This window comes from Rhinatrema bivittatum, unplaced genomic scaffold (assembly GCF_901001135.1).
Source record: "Rhinatrema bivittatum unplaced genomic scaffold, aRhiBiv1.1, whole genome shotgun sequence".
NCBI classification, from domain to species: domain Eukaryota; kingdom Metazoa; phylum Chordata; class Amphibia; order Gymnophiona; family Rhinatrematidae; genus Rhinatrema; species Rhinatrema bivittatum.
In genome coordinates, this window is record NW_021821488.1 from 1,738,002 (window position 1) to 1,764,509 (window position 26,508).

Sequence of the window (26,508 nt, forward strand, 5' to 3'; positions counted from 1 at the left end):
TGTCTCGCGGCCTGGCTTTTGAGAGGTATCGATTGAAGCAGAAAGGCTACTCTGACGCGGTAGTTGCCACGTTGCTGAGATCCAGGAAGCAGTCTACGTCTCTGGCTTATGTTCGAGTCTGGGTAGTTTTTGAGGAGTGGTGCGTGGAGCGGGGTCTGGATCCCACTTCCGCTGCTATTCCCGATATTTTGGCTTTTCTCCAGGCTGGGCTGGCCAAAGGCTTAGCGTGCAGTTCCCTACGGGTCCAAGTAGCGGCGCTTGGTTGTTTGCGGGGTAAGGTCCGGGGAGTCTCCCTGGCTCTCCACCCGGATATCTCCCGTTTTCTTCGGGGGGCGAAACACCTCCGTCCTCCTTTGCGGCTCCCTTGTCCGTCTTGGAACCTCAACTGGGTGCTCTCGGCCTTATGCTCAGCTCCGTTTGAGCCCCTGAAGCGTTCTACGATCAAAGATCTCACGTTGAAGACTGTATTCCTGGTAGCGATTGCGTCGGCTCGCCGGGTTTCCGAGTTGCAGGCCCTGTCCTGTAGGGAGCCCTTCTTGCGCATTTCCGATTCGGGGGTTTCCTTGCGGACGGTTCCCTCCTTCCTGCCTAAGGTCGTGTCGGCTTTTCATTTGAATCAATCGGTTGAGCTTCCCGCTTTCACGGTTGGGGAGTCTTCAGACCCGAAATCGAGAGACTTGAGAAAACTAGAAGTGCGGAGGTCCCTTCTTCGCTATCTAGAGGTCACTAATTCTTTTTGGTTGACGGATCATCTGTTTGTGTTGACGTCGGGTCCGAAGAAAGGTTCTGCGGCGTCCCGCATGACGATCGCCCGTTGGCTCAAGGAGGCCATTGGTTCCGCGTACATTATGCGGGGTAAATCACCGCCGGTGGGTCTTCGAGCTCATTCGACGCGATCTCATGCTGCGTCTTGGGCGGAATCTTCTCAGGTGTCTCCTCAAGAGATTTGCAGGGCGGCAACCTGGAAATCGTTGCATACCTTCATTAAACATTACCGGTTGGATGTTCAGGCTACTGATGCTGGGGGATTTGGTGAGAGGGTACTCCGAGCGGGACTCTCTGCTTCCCACCCTCGGTAAGTTAGCTCTGGTACATCCCAGGTGTCCTGGACTGATCCTGGTACGTACAGGGAAAGGAAAATTAGTTTTCTTACCTGATAATTTTCGTTCCTGTAGTACCAAGGATCAGTCCAGGATCCCGCCCGCAGTGCTGACCCCTTGTTTGTTCGCTCTCCCGGTTGGGGAGTCTGGTTCCTGTAGGGGTGTTGGAGTTATTTTTACCTAGCAAGTTTCTATGGTTAGCTATGTTGTCTTATGGTTTTTCTACTTTGACATTACGTATGACTGAGGGGCTGTGACTGGCACAGGGGCATATATGGCTCCGCCCACAAGTTTTAATCTGTCTCCATCTACTGGTGCGGAGTCACAACCCAGGTGTCCTGGACTGATCCTTGGTACTACAGGAATGAAAATTATCAGGTAAGAAAACTAATTTTCCTTTAGTCTTTCCTCATAGGGGAGTTGTTCCATTCCCCTTATCCTTTTGGTAGCCCTTCTCTGTACCTTCTCCGTCGCAATTATATCTTTTTTGAGATGCGGCGACCAGAGATTGACAGCAGCATGAAATTTCCAGGCCCTCAAGTTGCCACAAATGATTTTTTATACAATATCAGTTTTCAGGTAATTGCTGAATTATTATCCCATATCAAATGGTTGTATAATAAATATCATTTCTGTAATGGCTGCAAGCCTCTATTTCCTAAATGGACACTTCAATATGAAATCTCCCTTTTGAACTTCCTGATTCCCTTTACTTACCTTCTCTTTCCTTTCTGTTGGCTGACTGCTTCCCATTATGAAATGTCAATTATGTATTGAGAAGCTTTAAAATGATACGAAATGCTGTTAAAAAAGAGTCACTGTTATTTTCATTTCACTGATGCTTCAAAACCCTTAAGGTATCTTTCTGAAAACTGCTTTGATGCTCTTCTGTAGAAGGCAACTTTAAAGTTAACCTGTACAAACGTCAACCTTTCATGATATTTTATGGCTATTTCACCCCAAGGTCTTGCATCGTAACCATGATGTTACAAAATAATACTTTATAAAAATAATACATACAGCACTTTGAAATGCTAAGAACAGTTAACCCAGGAAACTGTTTACCAAAATGTGCTAACGTGCATTGTTGTACGTAAACATGCATTTTTAGTAAACAGCCCCATTAGGATTAATAGAGTCTATTTACTAATAATGCACATATGATAAATTGGCCCCTCAATCAGAAGCTAGAGCTCAATAGCATTCATCTGTTCTGTAGATCCAGTCATTATTTGTGTGCATTGTTAGAAATGGTTAAAAAAGAGGTTTAAAGAGATACAACAAAATAATATATAGGGTTGTATGAGAATGATAAAAGAAATGACCACAAATGATAAAATGACAAAGAGACAAACAAACATTTAAATAGGGCAAGAGTAATAAGACTGGAATACATGAAAGCAAAACACTTATTAACATGAAAACAGCATCTATGGGAGCAATTTTCACATTGTTTGCATTGAGGTAAAGACCATGGTACATTTTACACCTGGTCTTTGAATCAATATTAAAAGTGAAAATATCCGCAAACATTTGCACTTGCTTTTTCTACAAATCCTTTTTCCTTGGAAAGTAAAATACATAGATTTGGAATGCAATCTATAGGGCCCTATTTACTAAACATTTGTCCCATAGACACAAAATGGGAGAAAACCTTTAGTAAATAACCCCCTATGTGCGTTATTTCCCATCCCTCACTGTAAATGCTCTGGGGAAGCAAGCTTAAAGTACATGCCCTGCGGGACACCACACATACTTTTAGTTGGGTAAAGGGTGGGTAATATTCAGACAGCCCTTTTACCCAGGTAAATGGCTTATGAATATTGACCTCATTATACAGCCTGCTCTCTCCATTAACAGATTTCTTAGTGCATTTTGGGTATCCTTTTTGATTTCTTTAGTGATTTCATATATTCTTTTTTTTTTTTTAATTTTCACAAGTTATGCCAGAATCCATTTTGTTTATTCAGTTAGGAAGGAGCACTTCTTTCTAATTAGATTTGGATTTTAGGCACATTTTAACTTCTCATTCTTAGCACTTATTCTTTCCTTAAACATGCTTGTTTTTGGGTACTTGCCAGGTTCTTATGGCCTGGTTTGGCCTCTGTTGGAAACAGGATGCTGGGCTTGATGGACCCTTGGTCTGACCCAGTATGGCATGTTCTTATGTTTTCTTATGTTTCTTCAGCTTTTACAGCAGCAAACTGTTGGTAAATGTTTAGCTTATTTCTTTGTACAAAACTCAGACCATTCAACAGATCTTCCCCTGTCGAGATATTCTGGATTGCTGCCAGAGTTTGCTGCCAGAGTTTTCCAGACTATATGGATATTTTGCCAGTTTACAGCCAATTTTAAAAGGCCTGTGCATGTGAAAAACAGGGGTTTGTGTGCGGCCGGGCTTTGCGCACGCTACGCATATTTTGGCAAAGGGCCTGGCCACTGGCATAACCCCCATTATATGCCGAAGTGTGGGGCCCAAAGAAAGGGGCGAGCTTGGGAGGCATGATCTGGGAAGGGGGCAGGCTGGGACAGCACCATTAGCTGCTATCCCAGGGAAGCGCGCACCAGCAGATGGCTGGTGCGCAGTGTCTACTGCTGCTCCAAAGGAACAGTAAGATATAAATAAAAAAAATTCAAAATGTTAGGTAGGGGGTAGGGGTCTGGGAGGAGAGGGGAAAAGGTAGGAAGGTTAGATAAGGGTATAGGGAAGTTCCTCCCCAGTCCTCTCCTTAATTGTAGAGGGCTGGGAGGGAACTGGGGAAGCCCTGCTCATGTCACCGCGCGTTGCTTTGTAAAATCCCCCCCTTCATGGGCCGCCCGCACATGCATGCATGGATTTTAGAATCCGGGGTGCATGTGCGCATGGCCATTGAATTTTAAAACATGTGCGGGCCAGCACGCGCATGTTATAAAATTGGCACATCCATGTGTGTGCGCACGCGGGTCTTAAAATCGACCCCTTATTGCCTTGTGGCCTTTATTGAGTTTTCTGGTTCACACATTCATATTTATAAAATGCAATTAGGGAAACACTGATTTACAATAAACACAACAAAATTGCCACTGTGCATTTAAAAGCTTACTTCTGCAAAAATATATCTTTCAAATACTGTGAATTATAATATATTTTGTATTGAGAGGAAAATACCTCCGTATTGGAGGAAAATGCTGCTGCGTGAATCCCAAACCAGTTAGTGCAATCACTGGTCTACAAAAACCTTTCCATTTTTTATGTCATGCTCAAAAACTTCTTTTTAAATAATTTTTCTTAGTTTTTATTATATATAAAATACAGAAGTATGCCCAGAATTGCAAAATATCTTAAGAAGTTATCCTCCAATTGGTAGCATGTTTCTTTTAGTACAGTATATTTTGTTCCTTTGTGAATATCAAAATGTGACTCGGCTTCAGATAGGGAACAATCGCTTAGATTTACTTATCTTTATAACTCAGTATTTATGATATAATCTGTTCCACGCCATCATATATATTGATCTAATTCAAAGAAATGCTGTGTTGACAACGCTTAATGGAATTGTCGTGTCAGGGTCAAAGCTCAAGATCTGAAAAATATAAATGTCCGATTCAGTTAATTCAATTTCAATCTGAATCGTTGAACATTTACTTGTGCTTTCCTTATGTACATGCATATTATCTTTCTGATATATTCCATACAGCTGTACCAGCAATACTAAATTACAGCTGGCATTGTTTTGAAATATATACTCAAAGGGGTAAATTTTAAAAGCTATGCGCGGGCGTCCATGTGTGCACGCAACCCGGCGCGCACACATGGATGCCCGATTTTATAACATGCACGTGCAGGAGCGCGCATGTATAAAGTCGGGGGTCGGCGCACGCAAGGGGGTGCACACTAGTGCATCTTGCACGAGCCGACACCTGTGGCCTTCACCCATTCCCTCCCAGGGTGCTCCAATTTAGGAGCGGCCTGTGAGGGAACTTCCTTCCCCCTACTCTATCCTACCTACCCCTTCCCACCCCCTAGCCCTATTCTAATCCCCCACGACCTTTATCTTACCTCTTGCGCCTGCCGGCACCCTGCCAGCACACAGTCCTCCGACACAGCGGCAAATGCCACTGTGCCGGAGGCCTTTGGCCCTGTCCCGCCCCTTTTTCGAAGCTCCGGGACTTAGACACATCCCGGGGATTTATGTGCGTCGCCTGGCCTTTATAACCCCCCCATGCGCGTAAATCCTATGAAAATCTGCCCCTAAATGTATCCAGTCCAAAATCTCATGTGCACTACCCATATTTCAATGTAATTCCAATGGCAGATCATTTATTTTGTCCAAAATTTTTTTTTAATTGCCTGGCCATTTTAACTGGCATGACATTAGCCTATCAAAGTTGTTTGTCGCAAAATTCAAAAGGGAACCTAAACCAATCATCATTGCTCCCTTAATCCTCATGTTGTTGATGTTTATTACCAAATCTGTCTTTATACATAGATATTTGATCTTCTTACTGATTTCTGAATTCACAAACTCCACTAATTTTTGGTCAAATATTACAATTGATTTAAAACTCATAATAAACTACTTCATTCGATCTTGCTGTTTAACCCCGTTGGTTCTTCACTTCTCAGCCTGAATATCCACTTCTGTTCTATTCGATATAATGTTTTCCCTATCATCACCTCTCTTTATCTTTCAGTACAGTATCAATCGCAAACCACCTTAAATCTTCTATTGAATGCCCATTCATAATGCAATGTTGTACTATAGGAGCCGCTTCTCTAAAACTGCGTAAGCAGCTTTTATGTTCGGACAAACGTCTTCAGCAATCTGTTGGTAAAACCAACATATATTTTATTACAAGGACATTTGATTATAACACTACAAACAACGATGTACATGTTGTGAAGTGAAATAGTTTGTAGACTCATTTTGTTACTGCACATTCAAATTCTTTTATTTGTAAAGTATGTTTACATATTTCGCAACGGCCACATTTAAAATATTCATTTAATTTTGACCACTCACCACAGATATATTTTCCTTTCTTCTCTCTTTAAGGGTGGCTGGGTATAATAACACTTTCAAGTTCTTGTACCAGAAAAATACCATCAGCCTGATTTTTTTTTTTAAATTTTCCCAGTGCTTCCTCATACTTCCCACTATTTTTTTTGGACATAGGAGAATATAGAGTAACACACACATAGATGTTTCACTTTCACTTCTAGATGTACAGGTGTCTAATAAGTCTCTCGATCATTATATAATGCTCTTTTGTATGCATGTTTTATATGTTTCGAAGGGTGATCTCGTGTTCTTAATATTTAAATAGTATTTCTGACTCATGTTTATAAGCTTCCACTTTTGAGCAATTACGTCTGTATCTAAAGAATTGCGACCTGGGCAAACTCTTTTCAGAGGCTCTGTGTGAGTACTATTAAAGTTCAATAATGTATTTCCGTCTTTCTCCTTTTGAAACAAGGTTGTCTCAATCTTTCCTGTTTTGGTCTTGAAAATGAGAAATGTAAAAATGAAATACTAGCAAAATCATACTGCATAGTAAACTGAATATTCTCACTGTACTTATTTATCCATGTGTTAAACTTCTGTAATGCGGCCTCATTGCCAGATCAAATCAAAAAGACATTAGGCTGGATTTTAAAAGGGCCAGACGCGCAAATAGCGGCAATTACATGTGTGGCTGAGCCATTTTCTAAAGGGCCCGGCCATGTGTGTAACTGCCGATACGTCCCCAAGTGCTGGGCCCTGAAAAAGGGGCAGAGGCCGGCCGGGACAGCAACCATTAGCTGCTGACCCAAGGAAGCACTCACTGGCAGCCAGCCGGCGCGTTCAAACTACTTCTAGTCCAGAGGAGCAGTAAGTATAAAAATACAAAAATTTCTGGTAGCTAGGTAGAGGTTAAGGGTCCGGGTGGAGAGGGGAAAGAGAAGGAAGGTTAGGCAGGGGAGGTAGGGAAGTTCCCTCCCAGTCCATTCCTTAATTGGAGCGGACTAGGAGAGAACTGGGGGAGGCCCATTGTGTTGTTGCACGTAATTTGCTAAAATTCACCCCCTCGCGTGTGCCACCCGCACATGCGTGCGTGGATTATAAAATCCGGTGCTTATGTGTGTGCGGCCAATGGATTTTATAGCATGTGCGAGCTGGTGTGCACATGTTATAAAATCAGTGCATCCATGTGCGTGTCGGGAACTGCGCGCGTGCTCCTTTTAAAATCTACCGCATTGTCTATGAATCTCTTATAAAAGAAGATACAAGACAAAATGGTGAATTGAAAACCCACTGTTCCTAAAAGATCATCATGTTGTGTTGTTCATTGTAAAATAGTGTTTCCCTAATTGAGTTTTATAGATTTACAAAGTTTTAGGGATGGCAAATACATGGCAGAGTGCATTTAGCTACTCACAAGAGTATGTATCCAATTTATTGCAACAATTGACACTGTTTCAAATGACCTCATTGAAGGCTGCACCGAGTGCATGGGTGGAGATATCCACGCTTTCCAAGAGAATTGCACATCATGAATTACGTGGGGTAACTTTGGTAGAGTACTGTAGGCAAGAAATAATTCCAAGAGGATTGAGGATAAACATAGAACCTAGGTTTTTTAATGACTTTTCTTGGAGAAGTGGAACACTATATTAAACAAATGTTCCCCCAACTTAATGATTTTAATAAGCCTTAGTATCCAAAAAATCCAAATGGTTCTCACTGGGTCCAATGCACCCCCTTGATTCACACGTTCCATAAATTGGTCTTAAAGAATGTAAAATTATTGGAAAAACACATATATACAAAACAAGGATCTTAATATTTAAAATTATGTAGGTTAATTTTCAGCTAGATAAACCTATCCGGCTAACTAACGAGGTATATTCAGTGGCGGGACAGTGCTGCTGAATAAGCCCAACTATCTTAAAGTTAGCTGGATAAGTATATCTGGTTAGTTTTAAGATAGCCCTATGGCACGACCAGAGTTAGCTGGTTAGATTAACCGGCTAACTCCACTCCTCAATGGAATGCCTGTTTCCTGTCTCAGGAATGCCCCCATCTTATCCGGCTAAATTCTAACTGGTTACCCGGCTAGAATTTACAGGGTCATTTATCATTTTGCGTTAGGGCAAAGCTTTTCCCTTCCTGCTAGCCTGATAGTTATTCTTTAATAATGAGAAGGTTAGATGATTTCTAAAATTTCCATTAGCTTAAAATCCCAAAGTATCTACTGGAGAGCGATGGCCAAAGTTGAGTGGTAATCAGCACTTCTCCTCCACTTTGGCGTTGCTGAACTCTTCAGCAGGAGGAGTAGCTATTGCTCTTATTCTACTTGCTTTCACAGGGACACCTGGCATGAGGGTCAGTTATGTCTTCTTGTGTGGGAGAATGTGTACTGGAGTCTTCACTCTACTGTCCTGCCCTCATTTGGGGGAGAGGTGTTCTGGCATTTGCTATAAGAATATAAGAAAATGCCATACTGGGTCAGACCAAGGGTCCTTCAAGCCCAGCATCCTGTTTCCAACAGTGACCAATCCAGGCCACAAGAACCTGGCAAGTACCCAAAAACTAAGTCTATTCCATGTTACCGTTGCTAGTAATAGCAGTGGCTATTTTCTAAGTCAACTTAATTAATAGCAGGTAATGGACTTCTCCTCCAGGAACTTATCCAATCCTTTTTTTAAACACAGCTATACTAACTGCACTAACCACATCCTCTGGCAGCAAATTCCAGAGTTTAATTGTGCATTGAGTAAAAAAGAACTTTCTCCGATTAGTTTTAAATGAGCCAACTGCTAACTTCATGGAGTGCCCCCTAGTCTTTCTATTATCCAAAAGAGTAAATAACCGATTCACATCTATCCGTTCTAGACCTCTCATGATTTTAAACGCCTCTATCATATCCCACTTCAGCCGTCTCTTCTCCAAGCTGAAAAGTCCTAACCTCTTTAGTCTTTCCTCATAGGGGAACTGTTCCAGTCCCCTTATCATTTTGGTAGCCCATCTCTGTACCTTCTCCATCGCAATTATATCTTTTTTTAGATGCGGCGACCAGAATTGTACACAGTATTCAAGGTGCGGTCTCACCATGGAGCGATATAGAGGCATTATGACATTTTCCGTTTTATTCACCATTCCCTTTCTAATAATTCCCAACATTCTGTTTGCTTTTTTGACTGCCGCAGCACACTGAACCGACGATTTCAATGTGTTATCCACTATGATGCCTAGATCTCTTTCTTGGGTTGTAGCACCTAATATGGAACCTAACATTGTGTAACTATAGCATGGGTTATTTTTCCCTATATGCATCACCTTGCACTTATCCACATTAAATTTCATCTGCCATTTTGATGCCCAATTTTCCAGTCTCACAAGGTCTTCCTGCAATTTATCACAATCTGCTTGTGATAAAGCAGATAAACGTCGTATTTCTTTCCAGATCATTTATAAATATATTGAAAAGTAAGGGTCCCAATACAGATCCCTGAGGCACTCCACTGCCCACTCCCTTCCACTGAGAAAATTGTCCATTTAATCCTACTCTCTGTTTCCTGTCTTTTAGCCAGTTTGCAATCCACAAAAGGACATCGCCACCTATCCCATGACTTTTTACTTTTCCTAGAAGCCTCTCATGAGGAACTTTGTCAAACGCCTTCTGAAAATCCAAGTATACTACATCTACCGGTTCACCTTTATCGACATGTTTATTAACTACTTCAAAAAAGTGAAACATATTTGTGAGGCAAGACTTGCCTTGGGTAAAGCCATGCTGACTTTGTTCCATTAAACCAGGTCTTTCTATATGTTCTGTGATTTTGATGTTTAGAACACTTTCCACTATTTTTCCTTAAAGTCAGGCTAACTGGTCTGTAGTTTCCCGGATCGCCCCTGGAGCCCTTTTTAAATATTGGGGTTACATTAGCTATCCTCCAGTCTTCAGGTTCAATGGATGATTTTAATGATAGGTTACAAATTTTTACTAATATGTCTGAAATTTCATTTTTTAGTTCCTTCAGAACTCTGGGGTGTATACTATCCGGTCCAGGTGATTTACTACTCTTCAGTTTGTCAATCAGGTCTACCACATCTTCTAGGTTCACTATGATTCGATTCAGTCCATCTGAATCATTACCCATGAAAACCTTCTCCATTACGGGTACCTCCCCAACATCCTCTTCAATAAACACTGAAGCAAAGAAATCATTTAATCTTTCCGCGATGGCCTTATCTTCTCTAAGTGCCCCTTTAACCCCTCGACCAACTGACTCCCTCACAGGCTTTCTGCTTCGGATATATTTAAAAATGTTTTTACTGTGGGTTTTTGCCTCTACGGCCAACTTCTTTTCAAATTCTCTCTTAGCTTGTCTTATCAATGTCTTACATTTAACTTGCCAACGTTTATGCATTATCCTATTTTCTTCTGTTGGATCCTTCTTCCAATTTTTGAATGAAGATCTTTTGGCTAAAATAGCTTCTTTCACCTCCCTTTCTAACCATGCCGGTAATCGTTTTGCCTTCTTTCCACCTTTCTTAATGTGTGGAATACATCTGGACTGTGCTTCTAGAATGGTATTTTTTTAACAATGACCACGCCTCTTGTACACTTTTTACTTTTGTAGCTGCTCCTTTCCCCTGTGATGGAACCTGTCTTTGGGATCTGTACTGTCCTTACCTGCAGTGCTAACACTGGTAAATAGTATCTGGGGAGATAGGAGAAGAGCCCAGAGAAACTATTCAAAGAGATGTATTTACATTTGTATGGAATGAGTAAATTGTTAAAACATCAATTGTATATTTTACAGTTATTTCTACTGAATATGGTCCATTGCATCAAATGCGAGACATGTGGACAAAAAACCGAACAGTCAAATTGTATCATAAGCCTCCCTCTTTCTATCCACCCGTCATACTCCAGTTCAACAGATGCTTTGTCAGTGGTAAGTGTCATGTATTAATACACACTAAGGAATTGTAGGGAACTTGGAACTAACTTTGCTCTTTCTTACTTCTGTTGGACCTACTATATGGAGCTATGGGGGCAATATGTGAAATCTTTACTGTTGGAGTGGCAGAGTCTGGTCTTCCATGTTTTGAAGCATTTTTTATTTTCTCTACTACTACCAATTATCACTGCTATAGTGCTACTAGAAGTAGACATCACTGTACAAATACACACATGAGACAATCCCTGCGTAGTGGAGCATACAGTCACGACAAGACACGAGAAAATCTGCTCAGTTGAAACTGGTCTGTTGAAACTGGTCTTCATTTGCAACAACCTGGGGACTTTTGCCCTAATTTTTGTCTCCCTCTCATTTTATTCCAGTGACAGTTCTCAGTCAAGGACAACAAAGCTCTGTTGCTTCTGGAAGCAGGTTAACATGAATCCTAATTCTGGCATCTAGGTGTCATTGTTGAGCAATGGCTGAGACTTCTTTCCCCTCCTCCACAGGACTGTCAATGCTACCTCTACAGCATTCCTACTCCCAGTCACCCTGCGGAGCAGAAACCAGGCCCGAGAATGGAACCCAGGTCTTCCACATGGCAGTGCACAGCACTTGCCACTGAGTCAGGACACTGGCCCTGTTCAAATGTTTATGATGAAAGCTGTCTCATATTTTTGATTTTTAATCATTGCTTAAGCACAGTGAGAACACACATGGAGATCATTGTGCAAATAACAACACTTGCTGGATGGTAGATCGGACTCTGCTTTTCTTATCCTTCAGCACTCCTCTGCTGGGTTGTGGTTATCATAGCCTAACACTCCATGCATAGATTGTTCAATTAATAGATGAGGATTCTCAACAACAGTCTCCTCTCCTCTCCCCTCCTCTCCATAAACTTATAAATCTGTTCATGAGGTCGTTTCTACAATGTGATACTGTCCTTTGCTATGGACATTCTTCCCCCACTTTCTTTGTGTCTTGACTAGATTGTAAACTCCATGGAACAGAGAATGTCTCTTATATGTGTCTGTACAGTATTACATATGTCTTGTTGCACTATATAAATAAGCAGTAGTAAAAGTGTGTTGTCCAACTCAGTTTGCATCTGCAGCCAGATTCCTAAACATCTAAGCAGAATTAGTAGCTAAGGAAATTATTTTCATTAATATTCTCTTCTCCATTCAGCCTATTCTTTGGCGGTGTGAATTAAGCCCCTTGGACTCTGGGGCTTGGTACTACAACTCAGAACAGATGGAAATATAATTTGGGGTAGTCTTATCTGCAGTATTATTTTGGTTTTGATATTTTTATGTTAATATGTTTTATGGGTTGTTAATAATTTCTCTTATGAATGTTTTATTGTTGCTCACTGAAAATTGTAGATCAGTGGGCTACACATGTTTTTAAATAAATAAATAAATACATTTAGCCAGCTGTTAAGTACTTACACATACAATTTCACCCTGCAAAGTGGCCACCTAGCTGAATTTAGTTAGTAAATAAATAGCCAACGCTGAGAATGTGGGACATGACATAGCCTGCTACCTCTGATTTTCAGTGCTAGCTGGCTAAGTGTGGCTACCCAAATGGTAGACCTGAATTTTGGCTGGCTATATCGGGCCCTGAATGCCTTTTTAAAAATTGACTCCCATATGTCCAAAAAGTGGCAAGATTGGAGACTTGAATTCACAATTGGATGCACTAAACTAGTTTTCAATATATCAGATATTAAACTCTGCCATATATTATTGTGCTAGCAATTGGATGTCTGAACAGGTAGCATACTTAGGCACCAAATCTAATCATGAAGATGGCATGTTACACATCTAATGCTGATTTGAAAATCTGTTCTGTTTGTGTACATACTTAGCTGCCTGATATCACACTTAGGTGCATGACTGCTTATCTTTGAAAATGTACCTCCATGTACTTCTATATTTTAGCCTTTGTGAAATGTGCCAGACAGAGCAAAGTACATGAACCTCTTCATATATCCACCATGCATGCAAGAATATATGCAAATGCAATGGAAGCTTGCCAACACTGTCCCAACAGCAAGTGTCGATATCTCTGAGGCTTAACGCATGGATCATGTTCAGTGCTCACTGGTCTCTTTTCCAAGAGTGTCAACCACTATAGAACTCCAATTCTGAGTGTGAAATTGGAGATGGGTTTTATTTTTCGGTATATCTCTCTTGTCCCAATGAAAACAACTGGTTTCCCATAGACTACCGAAAAGCCATCAGGTTGCATCTCAAGATTGATATTGCTTTTACAATGACTAACTTACACTTTTTTCACTTTTATACCACTCTCACTTTGATAATTGTATCGTTTCTTGTAGAAAGATGCATTGGAATATTTTCTGAAAGTGAAAGAGTTAAATGAAGACAATAAGTGTTACTGTGATACTTGTGGATGCAAACAAGATGCTGCTTCTGTAAGTTAAGTTTTCTGCATCGTGAATTATTCCATCAGTGATACATTATCTGTAGGCCTCCTGTGAGGATTCTGGTCATGAACAGGAAAGTATATAAATAAAATACACAGGAAAATGTTGTGCTTTTGCAAATGGATCAGCAGGTGGATGGAATGCAAGAGTCGAAGTGTGTGATTTGTAGCATGAGATCTGATAGGTATAGAATACAAAAAAAATCTTCAGAAACTTCATTTGGCAGTCTTACTTCTTTACAAGCTGGGATTTTGACAAACAAAAGGAGTGGGATGATAAATAAAATATGCACTTTAATAGAGAAGTGTAAAGGAGTACACTTGGGGGGGGGGTTAATTTTCAAAAGAATTTATATGTTTAAACCCTGAACTTGTGCGAACAAACTTCATTTTAAAAGTTAACTGGGGGTTGGGCTTGTAAAAGTACACGCAAAAGTATTTTTGCGTGTACTTTTATGTGCACTACAACGAGGTGTTCCGGAGGTGGAGTTGGAGCGAGGACATGATTTATGCACATACTTGATTTTCACAAGTATGAGGTCTATTTTCAGCTGTTATGTGACTTGGCTAGTTAGCCGTATAAACGGATCCAGCTAACTAGCAGGGTATATTCAGTGGCATGGTCGCGCTGCTGAATATATCCGGCTATCTTAAACTTAGCTGGTTATGTCTAATCGGCTAACTTTAGGGCAGCCCTATGGCCCGACCAGAGTTAACCGGTTAACTTAACCGGCTAACTCTACTCCTCCCCGGAATGCCTTCTGTCTGCCCACGGAACACCCCCATCTTATCTGGATAAGGGCTAAATGTAGCCGGGTAAGCATTTAAATATTTCGTTATCCATCTAAATGGCTTTTGAATATGGACCTCTATATGCATAAATATAAATGCACAAAGTTATACCTGCTTCAAGCATGTCTGATTCCTCGCACACCTGTACATTTTCAAAGCATTTGTTACGATTTGGAGAGTGGACCCCTGTTCCGAAGTAGAGTCAGCACTGCCGAGAGGGGAGTTAACCCTTGTCAGTCTCTACCATCGGATGGCAAGGCCTGTTGGAGAGAGACTTCACCCTGGAAGCTCGTGCCCCCCCCCCCCCCCCCCCGGGAGGAGCCCGTAGGGGCACGGCCGCTGGGACTTAGGAGACTCCCTGAAGAATGAAGATGGTTTGGATGCAGGCGCCTCCTGCAGGTCGTGGTTTCCAGATGGCTGGCGCCTCCAGCAGGTCGTAAGAGGTCGGGGAGTATGTTTGAAGAATAGTCCCAGTCCAATCCAAGGGTTGAAGTCCGGAGAGAGGTCGAGAGCTGGTCCAGGAGCAGACAGGAGAATGGTCTGAAGCCAATCCAGGAACAAGAGGGAGAAGGGTTCAGAGCCAGTCCACGTTGAAGCCAGAAAAGTCACCACCACCAGTCCAAAGGTCAGGAGCCAAAGATTCAATCCAACGGGGAGAAGAGCAGAAGTGGGATGAGAAGCGGATCCGGAACACCAAACAGGAAATCAGGAACTGAGCCTCAATACCAAGGCAAGGTCTGAGAGGCAGACCTTGCCTTAAGTACCAGAAAAGAGGAAGCAGCTTCAGAAGGGAGCCACGACATTTCCTGTTGTGGCCCCTTTATATCTATTCTTCAGCCGTGCGCGCGCAGCTCTAAGCAGCCAGGAAGGAGGAGGAGTCATCTCAGCCCCGCTGGGCTCCGCGGCTGGCCCGGGCAGTGGCCGAGGCCGCAAGAAGAACGTCGGAGGAGGCTCCCTGCTCCAGCAGGAGCCTCCGGGTTCCCCCGATGTCGCGGGTGAGTCACTGGTCCCGACTGCGGTCCACCGCGGCTGGCGGCCATGACGGTCGGCCCCGGTCGTGGTTTGCCGCAGCCGGCGGCCATAACAGTACCTCCTCCTTTAGGCCTCCCTCTAGAAGGCTTGGGCTTATCCGGATGCTCGTTGTGAAAGTTCTGGAGAAGTGTTTTATCCAGGATGTTCTTTGCTGGTTCCCAGGAATTCTCTTCTGGTCCGAATCTTTCCCAAGACAGCAAGTACTCCCATGTGCGACCTCGTTTACAGACATCAAGTACCTCATGCACCTGATAAATCGTCTCATCTTCTACCCTAGGCAGTAAGGCTTCAGGAATCTTGCGAGTGGGCCAAGTGAGGACCAAAGGCTTCAACAAAGACATGTGAAAAGAATTGTGGATCCGTAATGTCGCAGGCAGACGAAGTTGATAGGTCACGGGCCCTAGCTGTCGAAGCACTGGAAAGGGCCCGATATAACGGGGAGCTAATCGCATAGACTGGACCCTCGGGCGGATGTGTTGGGTGCTCAGCCATACTTTTTCACTTGGGCGGAACTGAGGACCTGGTTGACGATGTCGATCGGCAAAGTTCTTGGCGGAGAGTGCTGCTTTATGCAACATCTGTTGAGTATGAATCCAAAGCCTTTTTAATTGTGTAGCAGTGAGCTGGGCCGCTGGGGACAGAACTGGTAACAGTGAAGGCAAGGGTGGTCTGGGTTGACGTCCAAAAATGATCTGTAAAGGCGAAGCCCCCATAGCAGTAGAGGCGTGAGAATTATGGGAAAATTCAGCCCAAGAAAGAAGAGTCGCCCAATCATCTTGGCGAGAATGAACATATATTCGCAGAAATTGTTTTAACGTACGATTCATACGTTCAGCCTGTCCATTGGCTTGTGGGTGAAATGCAGTAGTGAAGTCCAAAGAAATGTGAAATTTTTTACAGAGATTGCGCCAATAACGTGCTGTGAACTGGGGGTCGCGGTCAGAAACAGTGTGCTGTGGCAAGCCATGAAGTTGAAAGATGTGGCGCATAAATAATTGAGCCAACTGAGGAGCAGACGGGAGGGAGGGTAAGGGAATAAAGTGGGCCATTTTTGAAAACCGGTCCACAACCACCCATATAACAGTATTGCCCTCTGAGGGCAGAAGCTACACGATGAAATCTGTGGAGATGTGTGTCTATGGTTTCGAAGGCAATGGTAATGGTTGTAACAATCCCTGTGTTTTCCCTGGGGGAATTTTATGTTGAGCACAAGTAGGACAGGAGGCCACATAAGCTTTTATGTCCTTGCACATTCCCGGCCACCAGTACTGCTGAAGAAGTGTCTGAGTCCGGGCTCGTCCAGGGTGCCCTGCTAGCTGAGAGTCATGTCCCCAGGCCAACACTTTATTACGGAGTCTCTTGGGTACCACCGTATTACCAGGTGGGACTGTGAAGGTTGCAGCCAAGTTGATGCAGGCGGGGTCTATAATGTGTTGGATAGGTTCTTTGATGTCATCCGCAGAGAAGGATCGAGACAGGGCATCTGCCTTAATATTCTTGTTAGCAGGTCGGTAACGTAATTCGAAATTAAAGCGTGAAAAGAACAGTGCCCATCAAGCTTGGCGTGGGTTCAGACGTTGGGCCTGTTGGAGGTAAACCAAGTTTTTATGACCTGTGTAAACTGTGATACGATGCTGGGCTCCCTCCAGCCACTGTCGCCACTCTTCAAATGCCAATTTGATGGCAAGGAGTTCTTTGTCGCCGATAGAGTAATTCCGTTCAGCTGACGAAAATTTCCTAGAGTAATATGAACAAGGATGAGAAGTTCCAGTGGAGTCATTCTGACTTAGGACGGCCCCCACTCCTTCAGCGGAGGCATCCACCTCGACTACAAACGGACGTCTGGGATCAGGATGCTGAAGGCACGGCTTCTTGAGAAATGAGCTCTTAAGCGCCTGGAACGCTTCTTCCGCTTCTGGAGGCCAAGCCCTAATATTAGCCCCTTTGCGGGTAAGGGCCGTGAGAGGTGCCGCTAACTTGGAGAAGTTCGGAATAAAACTACGATAGTAGTTAGCAAACCCCAGGAAGTGCTGCAACGCACGTAATCCATTAGGTTGGGGCCATTCTTGGATACATTTTAATTTAGACGGATCCATCTGAAAGCCTTGCTTAGAAATAATATACCCCAAGAATGGTAGGGATTCTTGCTCAAAGATGCATTTTTCGAGCTTCCCATAGAGTTGATTTTCCCGTAAACGTTGTAATACCAGAACAACATGTTGTCTATGCGTCTGTAAATTGGGTGAAAAAAATCAAAATGTCATCCAGATAGACTACAACAAAGACATAGAGCAGGTCTCGGAATATCTCATTAATGAAATGCTGAAATACAGCCGGAGCGTTAGTTAACCCAAAAGGCATGACTAGATATTCATAATGTTCATCCCTGGTGTTGAATGCCGTCTTCCACTCGTCACCCTCTCGAATCCTGACAAGATTATACGCTCCTCGAAGATCTAATTTCGAGAATAACTTTGCTCCCTGTAGACGATCGAAAAGTTCTGCTATGAGAGGTAACGGATATCGGTCCTTGATGGTAATGGCATTAAGCCCACGGTAGTCAATACATGGACGCAGAGTCCCATCTTTCTTCCCAACAAAGAAAAAGCCGGCCCCAGCCAGAGATGTGGAGCGCTTGATGAATCCTTTCTGTAAGTTGTCCTGGATATATTCCGTCATAGCATGAGTCTCCAAAGCAGATAATGGATAGACCCTACCCCGAGGCGGAGTGGAACCCTGAATCAAGTTGATACTACAATCGAATTCTCGATGTGGAGGTAAAATGTCTGCAGCCTTTTTGGAAAAAACGTCCGAAAACTGCTTGTACTGTGACGGTAGACCTTCCAGCTGAGAGGTACGGATGAAGCTGCTGGAGGAACTTGATCCGTGAATGCAGGACTCCAGGCATTTTGATCCCCAGTGGATGAGTTTTAACGAAGTCCAGTCGAACTGGGGATTGTGTAGCTGCAACCATGGAATGCCAAGAACTATAGGATGGATAGCTGTTTGGATAATATAAAAAGAAATCTTCTCGGTATGATTCGGTGATATGTGACATGCCATCGGAACTGTATGATGAGTTATCCTCCCAGGCAGGGGATCTCCATAGATGGAGGATACAATTAACGGCTTTGGACATAAGCAAGTGGGGATGTGTAGTTGATCTACCACATCTTGTAGAATAAAATTCCCACCCGCTCCAGAGTCCACTAAAGCCAGAGTGGAGAACCGGTGCTCTTCAAATTCCAGGGTGACCTGTAGAGTTAGTGGGGGAGCCGGAGAGGTGATGCCTAGGGTTACTTCCTCAATAGAGCCTAGGCATTGGAGTTTCCCGGACGTGTAGGACAACGGGCAATGAGATGATCCGCTCCACCACAGTATAAACAGAGATCTGCCTTGCGGCATCTCTGCCGTTCCTCTGGAGAAAGGGGACCTCACCCCAATTGCATAGGTTCCTCCGTAGTTCCTTCTGATTTAGGTGCCATGTGGGAGATGGGAGCTGAACGGGAAGGCGTGGCTCCTGCTACGTGCCTTCTTGTGCTTGATTCCTCCCGCGCTCTTTCCTGTAGTCGTCGATCAATTCAGGTGACCAAGTCCACGATGGCATCCAAGGATTGTGGTAACTCTCGGGCTGCCATTTCATCTTTTATTCTAGGCGACAGGCCCTCCAAGAATATAGACCGAAGACAATTTTCCCAATGGAGCTCGGATGCCAAAGTTCTGAATTCAATAGTAAGGTCGGCCAGTGGTCGACCACCTTGCCGAAGTTGTAAAATCTTGGAACCTGCGACCACTTGTTTCCCGGGGTCGTCAAACACCGCTTGAAATAGTTCCAAGAATTTAGGCAGGTTTTGTAGGATGGGGTCTGACCGACGCCAGAAAGGAGAAGCCCAGGCTAGGGCCTTACCCTCCAACAAGGATAGGATATAGGTTGTTTTGGTGAGATCATCTGGAAAGATGGAAGCTTGAAGATGAAAGTGTATGCTGCACTGGTCGAGAAATCCCTGGCACAGGCAAGGGTCTCCGGCATAACGTGGAGGAGTCGGTAGTGGAATTACGGACCAGGGATTATTCTGCACCACCGAGGGTAGTGGTGGCGGCATGGCTTGAGTTGTGGCTATGGAATCCAGCCAGGCGTTTAGTCGTTCTAAGGAAGCCACCATGGATTCTAGTATTCGTTGCTGCTCCATGACCTTCTGGGCCAATCCCGGAATGGCCTGACGAGCTGTGGCCTCTGCCGGGTCCATGGCCTCGGTATTCTGTTACGATTTGGAGAGTGGACCCCTGTTCCGAAGTAGAGTCAGCGCTGCCAAGAGGGGCGTTAACCCTTGTCGGTCTCTACCGTCTGATGGCAAAGCCTGTTGGAGAGGTAGAGCTGAAGACTTCACCCTGGAAGCTCGTGACCCCCCCCCCCCCCAGGAGGAGCCCGTAGGGGCACGGCTGCTGGGACTTAGGAACTCCCTGAAGAATGAAGATGGTCTGGATGCAGGCGCCTCCTGCAGGTCGTGGTTTCCAGACAGCTGGCGCCTCCAGCAGGTCGTAAGAGGTCGGGGAGTATGTTTGAAGAATAGTCCCAGTCCAATCCAAGGGTTGAAGTCCGGAGAGAGGTCGAGAGCCGGTCCAGGAGCAGACAGGAGAATGGTCCGAAGCCAATCCAGGAACAAGAGGGAGAAGGGTCCAGAGACAGTCCACGTCAAAGCCAGAAAAGTCACCACCACCAGTCCAAAGGTCAGGAGCCAAAGAATCAATCCAACGGGGAGAAGAGCAGAAGCGGGACGAGAAGCGGATCCGGAACACCAAACAGGAAATCAGGAACTGAGTCTCAATACCAAGGCAAGGTCTGAGAGGCAGACCTTGCCTTAAATACCAGAAAAGAGGAAGCAGTTTCAGAAGGGAGCCACGACATTTCCTGTCGTGGCCCCTTTAAATCTATTCTTCAGCCGCGTGCGCGGCTCTAAGCAGCCAGGAAGGAGGAGGAGTCATCTCAGCCCCGCTGGGCTCCGCGGCTGGCCCGGGCAGTGGCCGAGGCCGCGAGAAGAACGTCTGAGGAGGTTCCCTGCTCCAGCAGGAGCCTCCGGGTTCCCCCGATGTTGCGGGTGAGTCACTGGTCCTGACTGTGGTCCGCCGCGGCCAGCGGCCATAACGGCCGGCGGCCATAACAGCATTTTTATGCACATAAATCCATTTTGAAAATTCAGGCTGAAGTTTGCAGTTAAAGTAACTTTCTTCTGGAGTGAAATAACAGGAATTCAGTTTTTTACTTTGGATGTAACATTAGGGCTGTATTTCTTAGGGTTGATACAGAATGATATACAGTACGCTTTTATATCTTCCAACTTTAGCAGATCTGGAAACTAGCACCATTCCTATAAACTTAAGCATTGGCATTAATTATCTAAGCAGTGGTAGATTCCATACTTGAGTACTGCATTGCTCTATGTATTGCCTTGCCATAAAACTTTTAAGGAAACTCCAACTTGTTCAAAGCACAGTGGCATAATTATTAGTGGGATCATACGACTGTGATTTTATTATACATGTTCTGCAGAAGCTCCAATGGCTCCCTATTGAATTTCAAATAAAATTCAGTCTTGACCCTTGTTTTTAGACCTTTACATGTTTCTGGACCGTCCTGTCTCAAAGACTGGTTAATTCTTTATTGTCCTGTTTCCAAAGGTGTTTTTCTGTTTGTTTTATGTGAAAAACCCCCAAATTTGAGACTCTGATTTCTAGTTTCACAAGATATTCTGGGTGGGGGAGATCTTGGAATTATCATGGTTGACCTGTTGGGAAACTTGTTGAATGTTTTAATTGTAGTAATAGTAAATTACTACTGGATAACATTTTCAGGGAGGTGAGCATTGTATGTAGTGTGTTGTATTAAGGGGTGATGTTTTAGTTCCATTAAGAATTTGGGGTATGTGATTGGTGGGACATGATTCCACAGGAGGTATAAAATGTGGAGGTTTTTTTTGGTGAGAGCTGCCTTTTTCCTTTTCTTGCCACCCTATCTGGTTGCGCTGTCTAGGGTCCCGCTGGCAGGAGAAGGGACCTCTAGGATGACGTGGCCTGGAGTAGCCAGCCTGCAGGCTAGTGGGTCTGGGGACCACTCCAGTATGGAATGGAGCCTGCAGGGGCTCTTCCTGTCAAGGGGAGAGGCCTGAAGTCATGAAAGAAGGAGGCAGTCCTCCCACAGAGGGAAAACTATGGAGTTAGAGGTGGAACAATGGGAATTTCTCCCCATGAGGAAAGGCCAGAAGGAGAGAGTAAGGGATGGTCTGAAATAAACATAAGAACATAAGAAAATGCCATACTGGGTCAGACCAAGGGTCCATCAAGCCCAGCATCCTGTTTCCAACAGTGGCCAATCCAGGCCATAAGAACCTGGCAAGTACCCAAAAACTAAGTCTATTCCGTGTAACCATTGCTAATGGCAGTGGCTATTCTCTAAGTGAACTTAATAGGAGGTAATGGACTTCTCCTCCAAGAACTTATCCAATCCTTTTTTAAACACAGCTATACTAACTGCACTAACCACATCCTCTGGCAACAAATTCCAGAGTTTAATTGTGCGTTGAGTAAAAAAGAACTTTCTCCGATTAGTTTTAAATGTGCCCCATGCTAACTTCATAGAGTGCCCCCTAGTCTTTCTACTATCCGAAAGAGTAAATAACCGATTCACATCTACCCGTTCTAGACCTCTCATGATTTTAAACACCTCTATCATATCCCCCCTCAGTCGTCTCTTCTCATCCCATAACTGCATGTGTTTTGAGTGGAGCAAAAGAGAAATTAGGGGAAACTATGCAATTAAGAAGCAGTTGCAAGTAAAATTTAAGGGGTGACCCTCATTCAGAGAGTGCTATCCTAGAGTTCTGGATTTCAGCTTTCTACCGAAGAGCCTAAATTTGGCTTCTAGAACCTTCCTCCCACATTTTCCTATGTGGTTGGTGCCCACATGTATCATGACAGTCTGCTCCTTCCCTGAACTGTCTGAAATGTTATCTAGGTGATGCGTGAGTTTCATCCATACATGATCATAGAGATAGGTCAATATTCTCTTTCCATCTGGACAAAATACATTTAGCTCCCTCCTTTAGCAATGATTAAACTGAGTTACGAGTCGAAAGCAGACTTTTTCATATCCTGCTCCAGCATTATGGAATTCCTTTCCACCTAAGACTTGTGTCACTGAGAACTAGGTTTCCTTCCAGAAAATAGCTAAATTGTGGCTTTACAACCTTACATTAGTGAATTAGTGAGCCAATCAGGAGAGCCACCGCCGAGCAGCCAATCGGGGGACAGCCCCGACTGGCCTTAAAGCAGCGCGGCAGCCAGGCAAGCCCTCTTCTTCCATCGCGACGAACGGAGCGATCGGAGTCATAGCCAGGCCCGTGCGATCGGCGCTGGAGACCCACCGGGGTAAGGCCTTTTAAATCTTCACTTACCCACAGCTGCCGCCAGCGCCGACCACGAGGCAGCCCAGACCCGGGACTCGGGCCTTCTTCCTCCTCTCTCCTGAGCCAATCAGGAGAGCCACCGCCGAACAGCCAATCGGGGGACAGCCCCGACTGGCCTTAAAGCAGTGTGGCAGCCAGGCGCCGCGCGCCGAAGGAGCACGACAAAGGGGCAGGTCCCTTTGTGCGCCCCTTCGTGCAGCCCCGGAGAGAAGCCACAGCCATTCCCCGCTGCAATCTCTCGCTGCAATCATAATTCCTCACAAGCTATCATATTGGCATTCGCTTCAGACCTCATCAAACTCACTACAATCTCTGCAGTCACCACGTCCAGCAATCACGTAAGCAACCCAGCTTAGACTCACCCTTGCCTGTATCTTTCCAGCCCTCATCCAGCATTCAATTTACCTCAGCACTCATCCTGCAGTTACACAGAACCAGCATTCATACAGCATCCAACCCACATTCTTCCGGAACTTACCGTATTTTCCGGCGTATAAGACGAGTTTTTAACCCCTGAAAATCTTCTCAAAAGTCAGGGGTCGTCTTATACGCTGGGTATTGTCTTATAGGGCGTATACCGTAGCTGTCGCCGGTAATCCAAAGTTACAGCGTCTGGTGCATTCCCCACGCCCTCGCTCCTCGAGTCACTCCCCCGGATGCTGTAAAAGCAAGCCCCTTTTGCCCAGCACTGGCCAATCGGGGAGCGAGGGAGCGCAGAATGAACTTTTTTACTGCATCCGGTGAGGGGAGGGAGTGACTCGAGGAGCGAAGGCGCGCTGCCCGATTGGTCGGTGCTGGGCAAAAGGGGCTTGCTTCGGCAGTGCACTTTCGCTCCTCGAGTCACTCCCTCCCCTCACCGGATGCAGTAAAAAAGTTCATTCTGTGCTCCCTTGCTCCCCGATTGGCTGGTGCTGGGCAAAAGGGGCTTGCCGAAGCAAGCCCCTTTTGCCCAGCACCGACCAATCAGGCAGTGCACCTTCGCTCCTTGAGTCACTCCCTCCCCTCACCGGATGCTGTAAAAATGTTTTGGTTTTTTTTAAGTGTGAATAGTCAAGCATTTATTTTCAATCATTCCAGCGATTAAAACTAAAGAAAAGTCTACACTGCAGCAAAGTTCAGGATTTAGCACCTTAGAAGAAAAAATTTGCTTCGGTTTCAGAGCTTTAAGACACAGTAACTTGGTAATACCAGTGGTGTGACAACTAAGGGATAAGAAGGCGAGTATACCCAAACTCTATATTTTAACTGGAAAAGTTGGGGGTCGTCGTATTCGCCCAGTCGTCTTATACGCCGGAAAATACGGTAATTCCTGGCCAGGCCCCGTGGAGACTGATCACTCAGGCACAGTTCGGATCGTCCTTGGCTCTCACCGGCCATCGCCCCGCTCTGCCCTCTCCTCTCACCAGCCCCCTCTGCCTGATCATCACCGCTCACTTGCTCTAGGATGCGCTCCTTCGCCATACCCATAATTTACAATCACCTGGCTAGACCACCAAAATCAATTGCTCGTCCATCCAGCTGTCAACAGAGGCTCATTCCCATCATGATATCACCAGTCACACAAATACTCGGCCTCGCATTATTCTCACTTACTCTATTCAACGCCCAATCCATCACCAAGAAAACGCACGTACTCAGTGACTTCCTCTTAGAAACCAAACCAGACATCTGTGCAATCACAGAAACCTGGTTGAAACCCACAGACACAGTGTTAATAAATCAGCTCCCCATTCAAACTTATGACCTCCTCTCAATTCCCAGACTCAAAAAAAAGAGGAGGAGGACTGCTCTTAGCAGCAAAAAAAAGGGCTAGGACTAACCCTACATCTCTCAAATGCTACAACTAATCTGGAATTTGCCTTTTTTAAATCAAAGTTCCTCCAAATCGGTTTAATCTACGCTCCGCCAGGAATTCTTGAATCCGACCCTTCTCCTGTTATCGAACTCATCGCAAAACACTTCAACGTGGACAAACCAGCCATCCTGATGGGAGACTTTAATCTGCACATGGACGCCCAGCCACTCTCTGCGAACTGCGAAACTCTACTCACCTCTTTCAGCCATATGGGATTCAGACAAATTGTCAACAGTCCGACCCACAAAGCAGGCCACACTTTAGACCTCATTTTCATAAATGAGGGCTTCTCGCTTCCTGCCAACCCAATATGCTCACCAGTCCCATGGTTGGATCACCAGATCATCTCCACAGTCCTAGAGATTAAGGAACATTCTCCCCAGACAGCCCCTATAACCTCGGTAACATTCAGGAAACCTTGTTCCAGAGAACTCCTTAGCACGCAGCTCTCCAATCAATTAGCTCAACTCGACCTTTCCGATGCCAACACTGTGACCTCGTCTTGGATCAACATCACCAACAAAGTAGCTGAACGAACTTGCCCAACGATCACTAAAACACTTCATCCAGAGAGGGACAACAGGAAACCTTGGTTTACACCTGAACTGAAGTCCCTCAAACAGGACCTTAGAAGTAAAGAACATAGGTGGCGTAAAAACCCCTCCACGACTACCCTAGCTGCCTTCAAATCATGCCTAAATGCCTACAGGAATGTCATCAACAGAACAAAGGATTCTTCTCAAAAAAGATCCATCACTTCATCTTCGATTCCAGAGCACTGTTCTCTTACGTATCAGCCCTCACTAAACCGTCCACACCTCTCATTCCAGACGACAAGCCACCAGTAAAGCCAATGAATTGGCCGACTACTTTGAGAGAAAAATCTCCATTCTTATCGCGTCCCTCACGGCGCCCATTCCTCCGTCCTCCCCCACACTCTCCACCTGCAATCAACGAAACACACTCTCCACCTGTCATCAACAAAACACATCTCTAGTTTCCTTCGAATTGACATCTTCTCTAGAAATAGAAAACATCCTTAAGAAACTTAAAACCCTCTTCACACCCGTCAGACCACATACTGTCCAACTTGCTCTTTACCATTCCAAATATCATTGCGAAGCCATTAGCAGACGTCATAAACTGCTCCCTAGCTCAAGGTCATGTTCCAGACCAACTCAAGCTTGCAATGCTTAAACCTCTTTTTAAAAAAACCCAACCTTTCACCATCAGACCCAGCCAACTTCCACCTCATAGCGAATTTGCCAATGATCGCCAAGCTCATGGAAAAAGTCTTAAACAAAACAACTATCTGAATACCTGGAAGAAAATGATATGCTCGCCCCGACACAATTTGGCTTCCGCAAGGCACTAAACACGGAATCATTACTATCCTCCCTCTCGGACTCCATCCTCCTAAACTTGGAAAAAGGACAACCATACCTACTCGCTCTCCTGGACCTATCCGCGGCTTTCGACACTGTGAACCATATGATCTTATTACAGCGACTTGCAGACATTGGCATCAAAGGATCTGCATTCAACTGGTTCACATTCTTCCTTGAAAACAGGTTCTACAAGGTGAGGTTCAACAATAAAGAATCACACCCAGTCAGATCCAACATGGGAGTCCCCCAAGGATCATCTCTTTCACCCACACTATTCAACATCTACCTCCTCCCGCTCTGCCATTTACTTACTAACCTAAATTTAACTCACTTCCTATATGCGGACAACATCCAGATCCTCATCCCTATCACTGATTCTCTTCACAAAACTTGGTCCCATTGGAATAGCTGCCTTCTAGCAATCAACCATCTTCTCACTAGCCTCAACCTCGTCCTCAATACCAACAAGACTGAGATCCTTCTAATAGCTCAG

At 44.7% G+C, this 26,508-nt stretch overlaps 1 protein-coding gene across 3 annotated transcripts in view; it reads left to right on the plus strand.

Annotated features, from left to right (window-relative positions):
* The window catches only part of LOC115082694 (ubiquitin carboxyl-terminal hydrolase 47-like), a 134,866-nt gene that overhangs the window by 41,149 nt on the left and 67,209 nt on the right, over positions 1-26,508 (plus strand). For all 3 annotated transcript variants that reach the window (XM_029586891.1, XM_029586889.1, XM_029586890.1), the window contains 2 exons: positions 10,891-11,025; positions 13,382-13,477. In XM_029586891.1, the coding sequence (XP_029442751.1) occupies positions 10,891-11,025; positions 13,382-13,477 (231 nt within the window). The remainder of the gene's footprint in view (positions 1-10,890; positions 11,026-13,381; positions 13,478-26,508) is intronic.